At 45.8% G+C, this 19,715-nt stretch overlaps 1 protein-coding gene across 1 annotated transcript in view; it reads left to right on the top strand.

The window, feature by feature from the left end:
* Abcc4 (ATP binding cassette subfamily C member 4) overlaps nucleotides 1-19,715 on the top strand; it is a 219,589-nt gene that overhangs the window by 161,936 nt on the left and 37,938 nt on the right. The window contains exons 21-25 of the mRNA XM_028771612.1: nucleotides 4,233-4,383; nucleotides 6,541-6,660; nucleotides 7,424-7,534; nucleotides 8,464-8,564; nucleotides 9,794-9,985. Coding sequence (XP_028627445.1) covers nucleotides 4,233-4,383; nucleotides 6,541-6,660; nucleotides 7,424-7,534; nucleotides 8,464-8,564; nucleotides 9,794-9,985 — 675 coding nt within the window. The remainder of the gene's footprint in view (nucleotides 1-4,232; nucleotides 4,384-6,540; nucleotides 6,661-7,423; nucleotides 7,535-8,463; nucleotides 8,565-9,793; nucleotides 9,986-19,715) is intronic.

Genomic DNA, 19,715 nt, shown 5'->3' with positions numbered 1-19,715 from the left:
ACACTGTAGCCCAAGAGTGGAGCACTGTAGCCCAAGAGTGGAGCACTTAAAAATCAAGAACTTTGACTCATCACTAAATTCCTTTCAGATAATGAATTCTGATTCTCAAATTAAATAGAGCTATTCAGGTTGCTCTCTTTTGTAATATAACCTTTAGCCACCATTTCTCAAGACATAAGCCATCTACATGAAACATGTTAACTGCGTGTTTAATCAGCCCTTTTAAAGCCCGCGTCTTGCCTCTCGCAGTACACAATGGGAGCCAGTCTCCTTCCTTGGCCTTGAAGCTTACTAATTAGGTAGTGTTTTGAAAGACCCACGTTTTGTTGTTTTTCTATCTAATTAATATCTTTCCATTTTCTTTTATGCTGTCATTTTTTTATGTCCTCTCACTGTATAGCCTTGATTAGCCTGGAACTCCGTATGTAGATCAAGCTGGCCTCAGACTTGCAGCAATCCTCCTGTTTCTGCCTTCCAAGTAATGTCGTTACCAGCCTGAGCTGGTGTGTCTGCTTCGTTTTGGTTTGTTTTTCCTTCTGGTGGTTGTTTCTGCTTATTTGTTTTCAGATCCTCCTTTAAACTCTCTTCATTTTCTGTGTGTGAGTGTCTTGCCTACAGATGCATGTGCACCACGTATGTGCTCGATGCATGAAGCGGTCAGAGGTGAGTGCCAGATGCCTCCAGAGCTGGCACTCTGGGTGGCCATGAGCTACCATGTGGGTGCTGGGATTGGGCCATTGTCCTCTGAAGGCAGTAAGTGCTCTTAACCACTGAGCCATCTCTCCACTGTCTTAGACCTTTAACATTTAGGCTCTCTTGTTTTAAAAAGTTAAAGCTATATATTTACCTCCAAACACGGCATTAGCTGCAACTTTCAGATTTTGATAGTATCTGATTGTCATCTTTTGTTTCTTCCAAAATATTTCCATTTTATTGTGTTTTTTTGTAAACCCAGTTTTATTTAGAACTATTTAGTGGAATTTCCTGATAGCCATTTTTCTAGTCAACTTGTTTTTGTGCTGTTGTTAAATCCATTGAAATCAAATTCTGCATCGTGTTGTCGAGATTTGCGAACACTTGCGTTGTGGCATGATGGATTTCTGCTTGAAAAGAATTGTCCTTACCGCTGTAGCTGTTGTTCAATATTTGATCGTGCACTCCTCACGAACTCTTGTATTCCTGCTGGTTCTTTGTTAGTTGTTCTGTCAGTTGTTGGAGTGAGTATGGCCTCCTTTTGTACTATTTGACAGTGACTGGGTTTGCCTGTGAATTCTAAGTACTGTCAGATTTCGCTTTAACCTTCTGGAGTTGTAGTTTACGTTCTTATAAACTGGTTTGTATTTCTCTCCTGCATAATTGGACCCAGTTTTTCTTGCACTTTTGAAGATCTGTGTGTGTTTTTGTGTGTGTTTTTCTGTGGGACTTTGGGCACCTGTGAGTACAGGTGCCTGTGGAGGCCAGGATGGGGCATCAGAGCCCCTGGACCTAGAGTTCCAGGCTCATCCAGGCTGCCCTCTTTGAGAGCAGGAAGTGCTTTTGACCGGTTGGTCATCTATCCAGCCCGCTGACCCTTTTTTCCTGATGAAATGTCTTCCTTTATGAGTTCTTGAATTAAAAGCTTTGTTGTTCACAGTGCTACAAACAGTTTTTTTCTATTCAGCATGTTTAGCAGTATATACCTTTATCTTTTTAACTTGTATCCAAAGTGTAACATTGTTTCCTCAGGTTGAACCCTTGAGTTTTATAATAAACATTAACCCTGGAAAAAGGAAACTTTTCACAGGCAAACAGATTAGAACCCACAAGCCGTTCTCTCCAGTGCTGTTAACTTTGACTGAGAGTCCAGAGGTAACAGACGAGTAACATAGGACCCAGAGCTGCTACAGATGTGAAATGGTCACCTCAGCCACCTGGCAAGTGGACAGAGCAATGACTATCCGCAGATTTAAAGTTGCCATCTTAGAGAGGTTTATCTAGAACGCCACAGACAAATCCGTCATGCCAGTGTGCCCTAAAGTTCTGACTTAGCAGAGACAACCAAGCTCAGGAGACAGGTGTAAGTGGAGAAACCCCAGAGTGAGTCTAATGACTGACACTAGACCTGGGAACCAGAGCTGACCGCTGTTATCATTTGTACCCATTGACAAAACACAGCCATGGTCAGTGTTTAAGGAGTGGGATCTTACGCGTAACGCTCTGAGCATGCGCCCTTTGCCTGCCCGTACCCTGTAGGTGGAGGATGCCGAGTCTAATCTGATAGGAGTTACATGTTTACGTCTCAATGCTTTTCAAAGTCTAGGAGCTCTTCACACTTCCAATGCCCTCCAGGAATCCTGTGTCACCCAGCATCATCATTTGTTATGTTCTTTTTCCACTCAGAGATCAGTTTCCTTTATCTCACGTGTTCCCAAAATAGTAGATGAAAGAGCCCCTTTTATACATACATCAGTAAACAGCTCACTGATCAAAACCCAGTCGTCATTTTCCCTGGCTAAATCAGAGGGAAACCTTGGCAAGAGGTAAATCATGTTTTGCTTCCCGCACTGGAGACATACCTGGTGAGCTCACCCGGGGTGGAAGGTACTGTACATTCTGACAGCCTGGAACGGATACTTCAGTCTCACTGACAGCAGAAGTAAAAGCTTCCCACTTACATGAGGTGTGATCAGTTTGAGGCTGTTCTCGATACCATAAACAAATAGTAGAAAGTACCCCGTACGGATTGGATGGCCTTTTGAGTATTTTTCTCTGGGCTTGAGATGGGTACGAGACAGAGTTTACATAAGGACTGGAGTGAGCCAAACATATACATGCTATGGTGGTTCCCATAAAGTTAGACTGCGGCTTTTCCACTGTTTAGAGGAAACATACTCTCTGGGCACCTGCATCCTCTAGACCAGAGGCAAGATATCCCCATGGAGTTAAGTTTAAAGTAAACCACAGGTGGATGCCTACAAATGCCCCCAGAACTGAATGCAGCTGGCGTGATAAATACCAGAAACCCAAACAGGTCCTTGTAATGAAAATTTTTCCTATAAAGAAAATGGTTTTAAAATCTATATTATTAAAGTGTGATTCCTAAAGGATCCTCTTTACGTTTTGTTCCAATTGTTTGCTTCTAGAGACGGGATCTGTAAACACAACTAAGAACGACCTGTAAATCACTTTACATCCCAGGCTAGCTCAGACCTGTAGTGACTCTCCTGTCTCAGCCTGCCGTGGGCTAAGGTTACCCCTCCACACTACCACACCCAGTCTTGAAGGAAAGTGATGCTGAGGAGGTTCTGTGGGCTTTACCACTGTGAGTGCAAGTCCACAGAGTGTAAACAGCCAGCCTTCATTTCATGCCCCAAGAGTTTACGTATTTTTTTTTCCTCAAGTCATGTTGCTTTGGAGGATTAAAAGTCATTTTTCTTAGGAAATTTTGTATTTTGACTTAAACAATATTTGCTCAGTCAGCAAGAATTGGTATACTGTTTAGCTCACGTCTTTGGATTTTTAAAATTTTCGCTGTTTCATGAGCTGGGCATGGGGTTAATCTCCATCAACTGATGCAAGCACCAGCCACCTCATGGAACAGGCTGGTTTAACCATAAGAAACCAACGAAGTTTAAAAAATGCTGACAAAGGGGGAACCAATGAAAAATAGGAGTGTACTTATATATTTGCAAGTATGAATCTTTGTGTTTCACGCTCTTTCTCTGTCTGTGTGTCTGTCTCTCTGTCTCTCTCTGTCTCTGTCTCTCAGTGTGTGTGTGTATGTGTGTGTGTGTGTGTGCTCGCGCACATGCACACGCCTGAGTTCAGACCAGCACTCAAATCAGATGCCTTTCTCAATCACTCTCCACATTATTTTTAGAGACACAGTCTTTCACTGAACATGGAGCTCACACTGATTTAGCAAACTCCCAGAATCTACTGGGATCACAGGCTTGCAATGTTATACCCAGCTTTTAGCGTAGTCGTTGGGGAATCTGAACTCAGGTTCCATGATTGGTGGACTGTGCTAATGAATGTGTGTAGAAGAAGTCTGTAAAGTACCTCTGTGCCTAGGGCAGGCCTGTTGATTGTAGGGTCCCTACCCTGTGGCTGTTACTTCCTGGGATGGGAAAGGACTCTCAGCGACTCCAGTGAGGCTCAGCAGGAGAAGGGAAAGACAACCCATTACAGTTTGGTTTTGAAAAGCAGAACCTGTTGCTGAGGAGGGCCTGTCTCTCTGTTTGCTGCTCTAGACATTTCTCCTGGTCGTAAGTGTGATCTCCGTGGCGGCGGCCGTCATCCCTTGGATCTTCATCCCCTTGGTGCCCCTCGCAGTCGTCTTCCTGGCTCTCCGGAGATACTTCTTAGAAACGTCACGGAATGTCAAGCGCCTGGAGTCCACAAGTGAGTACCGAGGGTCTTGGATGGGAAGAGTAATGGTGACAAGATTGGAATCGCCATGGTCCTTCTATATTTGGAGAGAGGGGGAGATGTCAGGAGGAGCCCTGCTTATACACTGAAGGCCTAAAATCAGCCATAAGCCTAAAATCAGCAATAGGCCTGACATACATGCCTGCTAGCACCAAGTCTTGGGTCTCTGTGGAAAAACACTGAAACAGATAGCTGGGAGTTATTGTAAACAGACAGCTTTGGTGGAAGGCTGCCAAGCCTGGCTACTCAAAGGCCTTATAGATAGGTAACCTTGGTGGATAGTACCAACTTAGATAAAGACAAGTGAATCATAGGCGGAGTCATAGTGGTCTGTCCCCTGAACCTTCACCCACTCTGTTCTGGAAGAGATCTGTACTCCCCCTGAACACCCACACTTCTTCGTCATCCTCTTCCCCACATCCTGCCTTTTTGTGTATATAACCTGTGTGTGCAAAAGTAAAAATGGCGATCTGATCAGATTATAGACAGGTCGTCATTCCTTTCGTCTTTGCCTGCTCCCTCCAGCTCTCTTTCAGGTGACCTCCCTGGACCCCTGTTTAATGTCCTGCTGGACAGGACACCGAGTCATCATTCCAGCCTCAGGAAGGAAGATATTTGTACTAGGAAATGTCTGTGATGACTTTAAAGCCAGCTCAGCTTTTCGAAAGCCGAGCCAGGAAGTGTTAAACTATGTGGCTATAAGTTCATCAGAACAAAGGACTTTTTTCTCCCCTCATGACCTACTGTGTGTGTTTTGAAATAAACTCTAAAGAGACATTTATCAACAGCTCTGTAAAAAAGAGCAGGTGGCACTTCATAAAAGCTGTTGAAAAATCTCCAGTCATGAGGAGAGCCGGTTAAACTGCTGAGAGCCCCACGTTGTGACACATCTCAGTGTAAGGCAGTGAGCGAGCGTTTAGAGTGCTGTTGTAGGGTTACAGAGATGGGGCTTGGGGAAGTCAGAGCATAAAGGCGTGGCACTGCCTGGTGAGCCTCAGGAGCAGGCACTTGCTGGGCGAGCCTCCTTTGTGCATCCCCATGTTTTTCATTCACAAGTCTTGTTGCAGAGGAAGCTGTGGGCATTCAGAGAAAGGCTAGTCGTACCACAAGCAACACTGTGGCATAGACGTGTCAGTGTCACTGCCTGGCAGTGGGCAGCCCACCTGTCACCCCAGGTAGGCTGGGACCTGGTGGTCATAGTGCAGTCTTCTGGAGACAAAGTTGCAAGATATATATTCCCCCATAGTCAGAGATGGACAAAGAGGAATTTGTCCTTTAAATTCTGATAAGATGAAGCCACCGAGACTGCAGAGAGAGTCTGGAAATTTAAGGACAGTGGACATCTCTCACTAGCCTCAGACCATGAGGGTGAGTTTCCAACTGGGTAGTCATGAAGACATCTTTTAGCTTAGGAGGCTGAAGTCAAGGTCAAGCCAACAATGTCCCCTCTGGGCCAGTGGTATGGACACACGTGCAGTGACACCCAGGCACATGGTGGCATTAAAGGGCTGTTCTCACAATACTTGAAAGAGGAAAGCTTCTCTGGGATGTACAGAGGAGATCCCTGTCCATTTGGCTTCCTTGCTGGCTAGCTGGCTATGACAGGTACTCTTTATTTACTGGGAAACACTAGCTCATAAGTGAGCGTCTAAGCTGACGAGAGAAGCACACGTATCCACTTTAACGTGTTGTGACAAATGCTCTCATGAAGCCACTTTTTAGAACATTACTGGCCAAAACAAAATAATCAGTGAAAACTCATTTCTCTCCAAACAAGTAGCTGTGAAGTACAGGGAGAACAAGACCCCGAAGGATGGGTTAGTGAAAGGAACGGTGGCGACGTTTGACTCTGGTGGACTGAACTGAAACACTCCTCTCCATCATGAAAATGAGGCATTGTTGGCTAGGGTTTGAGGGTGGGTGGACAGGGTCTTCTCTGGGTCACTGGAAGTGTTTTGTTCAGGAGCTAAGAACCCTTTAGGCAATTCCAAGAGGACTGCTTGGTACTTGGGGTCTACACTGATGAGCGTGGGACACGGTGATCCTCACGTCCAGCCACACGTCCAGCCACACGTCCAGCCACACGTCCAGCCTCACAGAGCTCTCTGTTCTCCTTCCATGTCCATGCAGCACGGAGCCCGGTGTTCTCCCATTTGTCATCCTCCCTCCAGGGACTCTGGACCATCCGGGCTTACAAAGCTGAAGAGAGGTGCCAGGAGCTGTTTGATGCACACCAGGACTTGCATTCAGGTCTGTACATTTATGGCAGTACTTCCAAAAGCTGGCAGCCCGTGCACCCTCAGGTTAGAGCTTTGTCAGCCAGCACCTCTAACCGTTCTTGGACCCAAGCCTTCTGCACCTGCCCTTAGGCTATGAACCCTTTCAGAACCACTCCTCACGTCTGGCTTTCCTGATTGACTTGCTCAGTCTTTCTTCCACCTCTGTACCCTGTAGTTCTCTGTCTGGTTAGGACTGGGGTCAGCAGTTGCATTTTGCAAAAGGCCTGGCCCTTTTGTGTTTTGATGACTCAGAAGCACTTTTAAAACGACATGTGGCTCTTTTTAACATGCTAGTCATTTAGATACAGCCCTAAGACATGTTCCATCACCACCCCACGGGTGTGCAGAGCACTCAAGTAAAGATCGTATTGGAGCCAACTGAGACCTGTGTCCTTTGCTGTAGAAGGAGTACAGACAGTCAACCTATAAACAGAAGACCATTTCTCCATGTTCTGTGTTATGACCGTATATCATAATATATACCTTAGTTGGGTCTTTCAATTCTTTCTTTCTCTTTTCCTTTTTGAAGCCTCTGTACTGTTGGGGGTAGGGTATGTATCGAACATTGCTCTGCATTTCCTGACTGTCTAGAAGTTTTGAGTATGAGACCTTGCTGCCCTACTCTGCGTCAGCATCTCAGTACCCACCGTCTTCACTGCACCCAGTATGGCTTCTTCACCGCAGTTAACGGCTTCTGCACTCACTCACATTTCTTGTTCTGGTTTGCAACCCAGAGGCTTGGTTCTTGTTCCTGACGACATCGAGATGGTTTGCTTTGCGTCTGGACGCCATCTGCGCCATCTTTGTCATCATCGTTGCCTTTGGGTCCCTGATTCTGGCAAAGAGTAAGTGCAGATGCGAATAACTATTTATGGTATGATTACAATTTATAGCCGTGTTTACAGTTATTAAATTAAGCTCCTGCCACCTCGTCTAACGGCACTTTCGGTGTGGTTCTAAGGAAGCATGTTAAAGCTCTTACTACATGTCAGGGTGGTTAGGGTGCCACCATCAGGGTGATGGGGTCATGCAGCACGGCTCAGTGAGATGGTCCACTTACATTCTTTTTATCTTTGTTAGAATGAGCTGAGATCTGTACAGATGACATTTTTTTAAAATTCCTGGTCTGGTAACCTGGGAGATGAGAACCAAGTTTGTCGTTAGCATTTTGGGCTCAGCCCTAGGCTCACTATTTGAGCCTGGGAACTTCCTGGTTTGTTGGTATGCCAGTGCACATGGGTGAAAGAGATGACCAGCAGGACAGAACACTGTGCTCATGGCCAGGAGGGCACCAGGGGAGCAGATGTCAGCGCGTGTGGCATCAGTTAGCCTTGTGACAATCCGCAGTGACACCTGAGTCACACCATTTATTCATAGAGCAATGGGAGTCATATTTGACTGTTAAAAGCTTTGGCTCTTAGAAAACACCATCTTGTTTGCAGTGTTTTGCAGCTGCAGTTGCAGGTGATGTAGACAGAGGGTTTATGTAACAGGCTTTAAACCAAAATGGCGAATGTGAATAATGACATTACACCTCACACACACAACACCCTTTAAATGTATGTCAATCCAACTGAGATTCATAAACTCATCTAATAGTCTTCCAGAATTCTTAATGGGTTTTAAGAATTGCATCATAATCTCAATCAGTAAATAGAAATATAAAGGCTCCAGGTGTAGACAACTTGTTGGGTCCTCCTGGTAAGGTAGCAGAAGGCAGCAGGCTCCTGTTAGGATTGAGACTGACTGTCCTTTCTCCTTCCTCTCCCCAAAGCTTTGGATGCCGGGCAGGTTGGCCTGGCCTTGTCCTACGCCCTCACACTCATGGGGATGTTCCAGTGGTCTGTGCGACAGAGCGCGGAATTAGAGAATATGGTAATGTTTATCTGAAAGTTTTCAGCCTTTTTAAAGCCCTCTTTGCCATTAAACGACATAAAAGCAATTCTTATGTAAAATATTAAAACTGTTATTTTTTGCATCGCGGCTAACAGAGTTTTTTTTTTTTAAGATCCTGCCCTCATCTGTTTAAAGTTAATGTAAAATAAAATGTATACATCTTTTTCTCTGTCTCATGTATGCTATGTCAGCAGGTTTTAGATTCATCACAAGCTGTCTTCAAATGTAATAAATGCCTCTGTAGGAGGGAAGTTCTGAAATCCTAGAGAGGATATAAGCTAATTTCTCAGAGGCCTGTTTATTTTTGTTTCTTAATGGGTAATTCCTCGTTCTTGGTAAGAGGAGAATTCAGTATTTTGAGGTTGTTTGTTTAATTAATAGCTCTCCCCACTCCTCCACTCCTACCCGCTCACCACTAGTTTTAGCCTCTCTTCTCCCATGCCTGGAGTAGAGGCAGGAGGCCCCAGAGTTACTGCTGTTCCTCCCTGGGAGGGCAAGCTCCCATCTCTGAGGTGCTTCTCAAAAAAGTAGCAGGTTATGGTAATTGCAGAAGGTTTAATCAACATTTGAATTATTCCCCCTTTAAAATATTTATTCCCACTAATGACAGAAACGGCGACCGTGAGATACTTCCATTCGCCCCCTCTCACAGGATAGAAATGGTCACAGGGAACATTGAAGATGTAGTGGGAGGGGGTGACTGATCTTGAATGAGTCTCCTTCTGGAGCAAGGGACCGTTGATGAGAGGTCGTAAACTCTTGATTTTACAAAACCCTTTCGCTTTTGTGTTTGTGGAAGGTACCCGTGTGTATGTCTGTTATGTGCGCAGATTGAGTGTATGTGTGCTTGCACAGAGGCTAGAGGTTTGTACAGGTGACTTCTTCAATCACCCTTCACCTTACATTTTGAGACATGGACGCTGGGATCCAAACCCAAAGGTCTTCATGCTTACATAGCAATCCGTTTACACACTGGACCATCCCTGCAGCTCCTCTCTTGCTGTCTTCACTCAGTGTTATGAGGTTGAGGGGGTTGTCTATAAGCAAAGCTGCCGGGTGATGATGAACAGGACTGTAAATCATCACGGTCTTCAGTGGTCTCTGTTAGCCTGAAGACCCAAGTGACCCTTGCCTAGCTGTGTGTAGGTGGAACATACCCGCGATCAAGCCCCTGGCCCCTGACCGTGTGAATGCCTTTTCTCCTTTAGATGATTTCTGTGGAGAGGGTGATGGAATACACGGACCTAGAGAAGGAGGCGCCCTGGGAATGCAAGAAGCGCCCACCTCCAGGCTGGCCCCACGAAGGAGTAATCGTCTTTGACAATGTGAACTTCACCTACAGCTTAGATGGGCCTCTGGTTCTGAAGCACCTGACTGCACTCATCAAGTCCAGAGAAAAGGTTGGTCTAGCCTGGCTTGCTCCTCTAGACTTTCATCTAAAGATACAGGGCCACGTGGACATGGTGATTTCCTGCTGAATTTGTCAAACCTGTCAGCAAGACTCTGTTCCTCCAGGGATGCCAATCAGTCCAGTGGTGATATAGACAAGTCTTCTTCAGAAGTGGACCATGTGATGAGAAACTAATATTTCTTTCTAAAAAAATAATATCCACATATTAACATTCTCAATTCTGAATAGTACATAATAGTTTTGAAATTTTTTATCAAAAACTTTCTCCTTCTTTGAGGAGGAAGCAAGTCCTTCTTTGTACCGTAAAGGACCCTGGGTTGAGGAACCCTCTGCACCACAGCTGGGATGTAACCTGACTAGAGTCCAGTATACCCAAGAGATTATTTATATATCTGATCTAATGATTCACAGTCATTCAAAGTTAGCCCTGGATTCTCTTCCCTAAAGCTCCCATGGGTATTTCCTTCCTGTTGCCTTTATTCCTCTGTTGTTGAATTAAATGTCTTTTTCTGATCCCATTTGCCACTTCCTACCTCCTCCCATCTTCCTAATACCCTGATTCCTTCCTTTCCTTGGCTTTTCTTGCTTTCCTCCCAGGTGTGTCCAACTCAGAACCAACGGACTGCATGAGGCCCAGGTTAGCTATGGACATAGCCCATCACAAAATTACAGATGCTCTAAAAACTTGCAGGTGTTTGTAGTGAGAATTTTGTAATTTTGGTTTCTTTAGAAAACACAGAAATGGTATGAGAATATGTTTTTTGTGTTAATCCCACGTGTGGGATAAGAGACTGCTTCAAATCCTCCAAAGCAGCTGACGATGGTTTGGCCTGTGTTCTAGCAGGGGCGCGGTTTTGCCAGCTGCAGATAGTTTCTGGGACTGTGTGACATTTGGAATTCTGGGGACTTTTCAGAGGATGTATAAATTCTAGGGTCCCAGTAGAAGGGGCTGATTAGCCGGTTGGTGGTTGGTTGCTCTAGGTTGATAAGTATTGATAAGTAGTCATTTGCAAAGAGACAAAAAGAGGAAATTAGATATCCTGAGGGCAAGGATCAAACTCACCCCAAGAAGCTTGACACGCCTAGTCGTCAGGAAGTGGTCTAAGTAGCCCCCTTTCCCATCATCCTTCTTTCTCTCCTACCTAGTGTCAGGGGGTTGAAAGGGTAGAAGAAGAGGGTTGGAGAAGAGTGGAAGAAAGAACCCACAGAGTAGCCAGAAGTCAGGCTACAGGTGTTTTGTGTGCTGTGGGGACTCTGTAGACTGACAGACCAGTGAGTGCACCTATTGCAGTGGCTCTGGTACTCATGTCCAGTATCCTGGGCCAGGACCAGGGCAGGCTCTTGGACAGAACAGACCATGACAAAGCAGGCAATAAAAAGCACTTCCCCCACATGCCCCTCCAGCCATGGCTCTCCCACACAATAACACTCCCCGCCCCTGAACACAGAGCCCTGGTCATCCCAGCGTGCACCTGCTGTCCTGGCCTCTCTAGTGCTCTCTTCCTCCTAAGGAATCAGTCCACGTTCCCCTGTGATCTCCCCCTCCTCCCCAGATGCAGTTGATAGAGAACTGCTGTGGTCTTGCTGCTGCTCCTGTTGCTGGAATCTCCAACCCCAATAAGCCCATATAAGAACCACACAATCCAGTTATTATGGTCATAAGCTATATGCATAGATTGGGCAGATCTATCACTATACTAACCTATTCCCCACCTATAAGGCCCCTTGCTACTTGCAGTTTCTCCTGACCATGTGGTTCAGACCCATCACGTCTTCCTCCTATTCTTCAGTCCTCTCTCCTCCCCCTCTTGTCCTCTTCTCCTCTCTACCTACCCCACTCTCAAAGATTTCCTTTACCACCTTTCCCCTCTACTGCCCAATCACAGGCTCTAGCCTTTATTGATCAGTTAAGATGGGGAGAAGGTTCACATGAGATCACCTCTGTGTGTGTGTGTGTGTGTGTGTGTGTGTGTGTGTGTGTGTGTGGTGGTGGTGGGGGCAACCCCTCTTGAGGAAGCAAAATTGACATCAGAATACAAACAGCATCAGGACAATCCACAGCATCCTCCCCCTTGTGAACCTGCTTAGTGCCTGCCTTCCTTCCCCCTGACAGGTAGGGCAGGGATCCCTGAGCTTACTCAGCTAACACCATGGAAACCGTAAGTGTTGGAATCAGAAGCTCCTTTTGTCCTGTGGACTTGAAGAGTCCGTCCCTGTCCCTCCCTTCGGGACCAGCATTGTGCTTTACATAGCAGGTGTCTCTTTGGATACTTTCCTGTTTCAGAGCCTCACCATGGCTGACTGTGGCCATGACTCTAAAGCTCTCTCACTAAGTTCTTCTGAGGGTAATTCAGAGCCCTTACCATTCAGGTAAATTATCTCTGCCTCTCCCGGAAGACTCCTCCTCCATGAGTTGTACTTGTGTTCATTGCAGAGTCAGTCACGATGACCAATGGTGAGAGTAACCTAAGTATTCATCGGAAGGATCAGGAGAGTGTGGCAGGTGCCTCAGCAGATGGTATTCAGTCTTAGGAAGGAAGCAGGGAGACTCCAGCACATTTTGTAACATGGATGTACTCTGAGGACATTACACCAGGCCAATGAAGCCACAGAAACACAATCCTATACGAACCCACAGTACACCTGGAACTGTCCAACTCATAGAGACATGAAGGGTGATGGTGTTTTCCAGAGCCTGGGACAGAGGAGAGCAGGGAGTGAGGAGTCAGGTGATGGGTGTAGGAGTTCTATTTTTGCATACTATAAAGCCTCAGATATGGATAACAATGGAGGTTGCACACCAGTGTAAAGCTAATTAGCACTACTGCTACTTAAAATAGTTATGATAAAGAATTTTATGTTATTTTCCAACAATTTAGAAATATGCGTAAAACAGTTGAGCATGACAATTAATCTAGTTGTCACCTTGATGAGTTTATAGTCACCGGGGAGGCAGACCTCTCTAGTCAGTATGGACACAGGGAGGGAGTATCTTATTTAGTTAATTCCAGCAGGGAGGCTGGTCCACTGTGGGCGGCGCCATTCCCTGAGCTGGGGTCCTGGACTGCATAAAAAGGAGAAATCACGCTTGTGTAAGCATTCACCACTCTGTTCCGTGACTGTGAAGGCAGTGTGACCAGCCACCACATGTTCCTGCTGCAGTGGGTGCCTCATCATGGTGGCCCAGAGCGTTGGCTGCCAAGACAGACCCTGTCTCTCTGCTTCTCTCAGGGTATTTTGACACGGTAGCAGGCAAAGTAACTAAGACAAATCCATCTGTGTATTTTGCTGAAGGTTTTTGTTTGGTTGTTTTAGGGTTATAGCATGATTTGCAGTTCTGGATATAGCTAACTGTGTCCTGGGGCTTCCTTCTGGAGGTTACAGAACATTGTGAACCCTGGCATTCTGCAGGGCACATGGTAGATACTGAAGACAGCTAGGGCTATGAATGTGCATGAATGAGAAGCAATATACAGGCAGGAGGAAGCCTATGACAAAACACTTCTTTGCTTTAAGTTTTTTACTCATTCACTTTACATCCTGCTCGCTGTTCCCCTCCCAGTCACCCCTTACACACAATCCTTCTCCCCTCCCCTCCTTTCTCCTCTGAGTGGGTGGAGGCCCCTCTGGGTATCACACACATACACACACACACACACACACACACACACACACACACACACACACACACTGGCACTTCAAGTCTCTGCAAGGCTAGATGCTTCCTCTCCCACTGAGGCCAGACAGGGCAGCCCAGCTAGAAGAACATATCCCATGTACAGATAACAGCTTTTGGGATAGCCCCATTCCAGTTGTTCAGGACCCACATGAAGGTCAACTGCACATCTGCTACATACGTGTGAGGAGGCCTAGGTCCAGCCTATGCATGCTCTTTGGTTGGTGATTCAGACACTGAGCACCCTGAGGGTCCATGTTAGTTGACTCTCTTGGTTTTCCTGTGGAGTTCCTATCCCTTTTGGGGCTGCAATCCTTCCTTCTATTCTTCCATAAGAGTCCCCAAGCTCCATCCACTGTATGGCTGTGGGTGTCTGCATCTGTCTGAGTCAGCTGCTGGATGGAACTTTTCAGAGGACAACATGTTCCTGGCTGCAAGCATAACAAGAGTGGCATTAGTAGTGTCAGGGGTTGGTGCTTGCCCATGGGATGGATCTCAAGTTGGGCCAGTTATTGGTTAGCCATTCCCTCAGTCTCTGCTCCCTCCCCAGTGCCTGCATTACTTCCATACAGGATACATTTTGGGTTAAAAGTTTTGTGTCTCTATTGTTCCACTAGGGTTGCTGCCTGGTTACAGGAGGTGGCCTCTTCAGGTTCCATATCCCCAATGTTGTGAGTCACAGCTAAGATCACACCCATTGATTCTTGGGCACCTCCCTTATCCTGGAGATGACCCCCACTTCTTCACTCCTGTCAGTTCCAGATTTCCATTCATTTTCATGGCCATCTGGCCATTTCTCCTGTCCTTCCCCACACCCGATCCTGAACACCTCATTCTCCTCCCCATGCTCCTCCCTCCCAGTTCCCTCCATCCATCTGTCTCTTATGACTATTTTATTCCTCCTTCTAAGAGAGGTTCAAGCATCCTCACTTGAGCCTTTTTTCATGTTTATCTTCTTTGGGTCTGTGGAGTATAACATGGTACCTGTATTTTATGACTAATATCCACTTATAAGTGAGTACATACCATGCATGTCCTTTTGGGACTCAGTTACCTCACTCAGGATGATATTCTCAAGTTCCATTCATTTGCCTGCAAAATTCGTGATATCTTTGTTTTTAATATCTGAGTAATATTCTATAGTGTAGATATACCACATTTCTTTATGCACTCTTCAGTTGAGGGGCATCTGAGTTGTTTCCAGTTTCTGACTATTGTAAATAAAACTGCTATGAACATAGTTGAGCAAGTGTCTTTGTGGGATGGTGGAGTGTCTTTTGGGTATATTCCCAGGAGTGGTATAGTTGGGTCTTGAGGTAGAACTATTCCCAGTTTTCTGAGAAACTGCTAAATTGATTTCCAAAGTGGTTGCACAAGTCCACACTCCCTCCAGCAGTGGAGGGGTGTTCCCTTCCTCTACATCCTCGCCAGCATGAGCTGTCTATTGAGTCTTTGATCTGAGCCATTCTGATGGTATAAGATGGAACCTCAGAGTTGAACAAACACTTCTGAAGACAACTCTGTCAACAACCCTTTTCCTAAATGGGCGTGGGGACCCCTCCCCTCCCCATGCTCTTTGTCTACGTTTTTTTTTAGCTTCTGCACACTGAACGCAGGGACTTGCACGTGAAAGGCAAACATTGTGCCCCAGTGCAGCCCTGGAGTGTGAGATACTTCACAAGCCACTCCTTTCAACTCTCCCCACCACCAACCCATTTAATGGCCTAATCACAGCTGTGATTTACCGAGTGATAGCCTTGTGACATGAAAGAATAAATGTACAACTTGGTGCCCAAAGGGTATGCAGTGTGCAGCTTCAGCAAGTCGCTTGGCAAAAGCCCGACCCTAATTATTTCCATGGCTTCCTGGTAGGTCTGCAGACGGGGTGGAGGACTGTGAGGGTAAAGAGTGAGGTGCAGCTCTGATGAAAGCCGAGCCTCTCGGTGGTGTCCTGACAGCTCTGTAGGATGTTTGCTTGCTTGCAGACAACATGCTTATCAGATCTGACGTTGCAGACGTGGTTCTCTTAATTTGCACGTGTCTTCTATTTCCTTGGAAGCTACAGAAGATGAATTATATGAGGAACCGTGTTGAACAAGTTAGAAAACGATGTATAGCCCTAGACTTGTATCCTTGGATCCTAAAGATACCCCAAATCGTAGGATTACCTGAGATGCTAAAAGGTTGGACAGGAAATTGAATTTGAGAGCTGAATTATATCTGTAATAACTTTATTTTTTTGACCTGTGTCTTGCATACACACACACACACACACACACACACACACACACACACACACACAGTGACTGTTGCCTTAGTGCACATATAGAGGCAGCTGCACCACAGAATGTTCTCTTCCGCCTGTGTCTGTGGGGTTCATCCTCCTCCTTATATCTGTTCCCAGCCCCCCGCTTGCCGGCTGCCCCTTTGGTGTTGGATGTAGGGGAATGTGCCAACACCACAGACTTGTTCTCTTCCAATGTCTTCCTCCGAGATCCCTGGTAGTTACAGAATAAAGTGACACTGTAATCGTGACTAACCAGGTTCCTACTTTCTGGAAAGAATGAAAACGATCTCAGTAGTACCCCGGGTCTCCAGTTAGCCTCTAAACACTGGCTGCCTTTTTCATTTAGGTGATTTTGTGGTTGATTTGATCATTTGAGAGAGTACTGGGCCATTCGAAAGCATTTTCCAATTCTAGAGGTAGATTGATTTGGGTGTGTTATCTTTTTATTTTTTTCTTGCTCAAAGCTATTACTTTGATAATACATTTTTACACATGTGTGCTAGGCCTTGCTATAATGTGCAGAAATATTGGTTTCCTACCTTTTCTCTGTTTTTATATAATGTTTTCTCAGAGAGCCCTCTTCTTTCCCGTGTGTGGGACTTCCACTTCCCCGTCATCACATCTAGAAACTTGGTAGGAATACAGACACTCCAGCATTTCAATGAGCCCTCCAGCTAAGCATTCTGTCTCATGGGCAATTTTTCTTGATTTCTATGAAACTTCCTTTTGCACCTTAAAATTGATGCCGTGGGTACCTCTCCCTTCCCTGGGATGGCACATGAGAGTCATGAATAGAGTCCTTAGCTCTGTGTGTGTGTGTGTGTGTGTGTGTGTGTGTGTGTGTGTGAGAGAGAGAGAGAGAGAGAGAGAGAGAGAGTCAGAGACAGAGAGAGAGACAGAGAGAGAGAGAGTCAGAGAGAGAGACAGAGATCGTGCAGAGACAGACAGACAGACAGACAGACAGACAGACAGACAGACAGACACATTGAGGTTTTCTCTCTAGCCCTGTCTGCTCTGAAACTTGTTCTGTAGACCAGGCTAGCCTTGAACTCAGAGATCCACCTGCCTCTTCTTCCCAAGTGCTTTTATCAAAGGTGTGTGCCAAGAATGTCCAGCCCTTTTTTTTTTTTAACTTTTAACTTCTGTCCATCAGGAGGTAATAAACCTCTTCCTGATCACATGGTGATGCAGGTGTTTGCATCTTTCTAGTGGTCAGAGCCTGGTTTCACCTGCAGTCCAGCCATTCCCTGGGAGGAGTCTCCGTTACATACCAGCTCATGAACTGCCAGATTTCGGTTCTTTTCATTACTTCATGTCATATTAATCTTTGGGCTGGTGAGATGGCTCAGCCGGAAAGGTGTTTGACTATCTGATGACCCCCATCCTGACCCTGAATGGTTGAAGGATAGAACACTGTCTTACAAGCTGTGCTCTGGCCACACACATGTTGTGACACACGTTGACACACTCCCCTATGCCCAACACTCACATTTTTTTAAAAAGTAGTTTCACTGCCCTAGACTGGACACCAGTTCTGTTCTACTTGCCTGGTGATCTGTCAGCCTCAGACTTCTTTCTGAGCCTGTGCCATGGTGCCAGTTTGTCCTGTTAATAACTATTTTTTGCTTAGCAAGTACCCTAATGCTGTCCCATCTCCCAACACCGGGGAGCTCCCCACACAGTGGATAACAGAGATTGACCGGAGCTTTAGCCCCTCTCTGACAATCACAGGCTCAGGTTTGCCCGGTCTGGGCGCAGGTCCTTAAGAACCTGCGCTTTTCTGCTTTGCAAAATCAAGAGTCATAGGCCCTCACATCTGCAGTACCCGGCACAGAGAGCAACATGGGGAAGTACGCGATCAGACTTGGCTGTCATTATCCAGGAGTGAGGCAGCTTAGCCACTTACACTGCATGCTACTCTGCCCCAAGAAAGGAGGCGGCTATCCCTGTTACTGACTCAGTTATAGTATTTATCTGTTAGGTTTGTCCTCTCTGTCTTGCATATTGTGTACAACATTTTGGGGATAATTTCATAAATCTCTCAAGCCTGGGACGAACTTTTTAACTCCTGTGGAATTTCTGTTTTTCCTGAAACATGACAGAAAATGCAGCTACATACAGGAGAATCCAGCGTAGTCCTGAACAAATGGTCCTGGGGCCAACCTGAACTCTGAAGGTTACAGAGTTGGTAGATGTTTAAAGAGACAGTTTTGGGGGCAGTTATGAGCGGAGATGGTCACTTGAGGGACAGATGGAATGTTTGGTGGTGTTAGGCATTTGTAAAACACATGATGTCCGCAGATAGAAATGAGCGTGAAAGGTATTTGGATGGGAGGAATCACACTCACTTCTACCTGCTAGGCACGACCAAGTGTGTAACACACACTTCTGTGTGCAGGAACCCTGCAGAAGTGTCTGTGGTGCTAAGGGTGGACAAGTTGATCAGGAGTGGCATATAGAGGTTTCCTGGGTGAAAACCAGAAACAGAGCTGTGAGTACTCAGTGTTGTGAATAGCCCTGGTCTTGTATTTTGATACTAATTCCTCTTTCCTGGGAGGGGCTGCAGAGGAGGAGTGAATCAGTACACAGGTGACTTGTGAACCTTCTGCCCACCTTAATTTGTAGAATAAAGGCTAGAGCCAGTGATTGGGCAGTGGAAGGGGAGGTGGGGTGAAGAGCTTTGGGAGAGAGAGAAGGAGGAAGGTAGGACAATGGAGGAGAAACACGTGGCCTGGAGAAAATGCAAGTTATAAGGGATCTCATGGATGGGGAAATAGAGTAGTTTAGTGGTAGATCTGCCCAATCTAGGCGTGCAGTTTGTACTTAAAGTATTTGAGTTGTGTTTTTATTGATCGGACCTTCTTGGGTTGGAGATTTACTGCAACAAGAGAGCCCAGTAGGAAAGACGGGAGGAAGATGTCACCAGTGGCCACCTGCTCTAGTGAGACACAAATGGAGGACAAGCTCCTGTGTGTGTGTGTGTGTGTGTGTGTGTGTGTGTGTAAGGCAGTGGTTGCCAGTGGAGAAGGAGGACATGCTTGCAGAGGTTGGCTAGCCAGGACTCACTTCTTTTGAAGTTCTCATGCCTGTTGCGCAGTAGTTCCATGCCTAAGGATTTTCTTCAGGGAAATAATTAAGGTTGTTTGGAAAGATGTAGCTCCAAGGATATTTAGCATGATGCTGTTTATAGCATCAGAATATTTTGTAAGCAGCTGAAACATCCACAGGTAATTTATTAAATAAATAAAACTATAGTACATGTGCCTTAAACGTTTATACGAACCCGTAAATGACCACAGCATCCGTACTAACTTAATTTCGTTTAAATATATGAGTTTATGTCTTAGGAACACACAGCTAAGACATGTACATACATGTGTACACGTGTGCACCCACATGGGAAGCATCCTGTCTGTCAAGACTGTTGAAATGAGGGTTAATATTTATTTACTCTCCAGATGGATTGCACTGGTTTTAATTAGGACGAGTTTATTTTTTTATTTTATTTTATTTTAATCTGGCCTTGCGTTCAGCAGGTGGCTGAGGGGTTAGAAACAAAGAGAATCAACTTAGAGGACAGAAGCTCGTTGGAGCTTGTTGCCAGGCTGCCTGTGAGGAAGCTGGACGTAAGATGGTCTACGAGACCATGGGGCGGCCATAGCAGCAGTCATTTTGAGTGGAACATTGGCTATTGGTCCTACTGAGCGTGTAGCATTGGCTATTGGTCCTACTGAGCGTGTAGCATTGGATATTGGT

Source organism: Grammomys surdaster, unplaced genomic scaffold (genome assembly GCF_004785775.1).
Source record: "Grammomys surdaster isolate TR1022 unplaced genomic scaffold, NIH_TR_1.0 65, whole genome shotgun sequence".
Lineage (NCBI taxonomy): Eukaryota > Metazoa > Chordata > Mammalia > Rodentia > Muridae > Grammomys > Grammomys surdaster.
The sequence above is the reverse complement of the archived record's forward strand: the minus strand, read 5'-3'. Positions and strand labels throughout refer to the sequence as shown.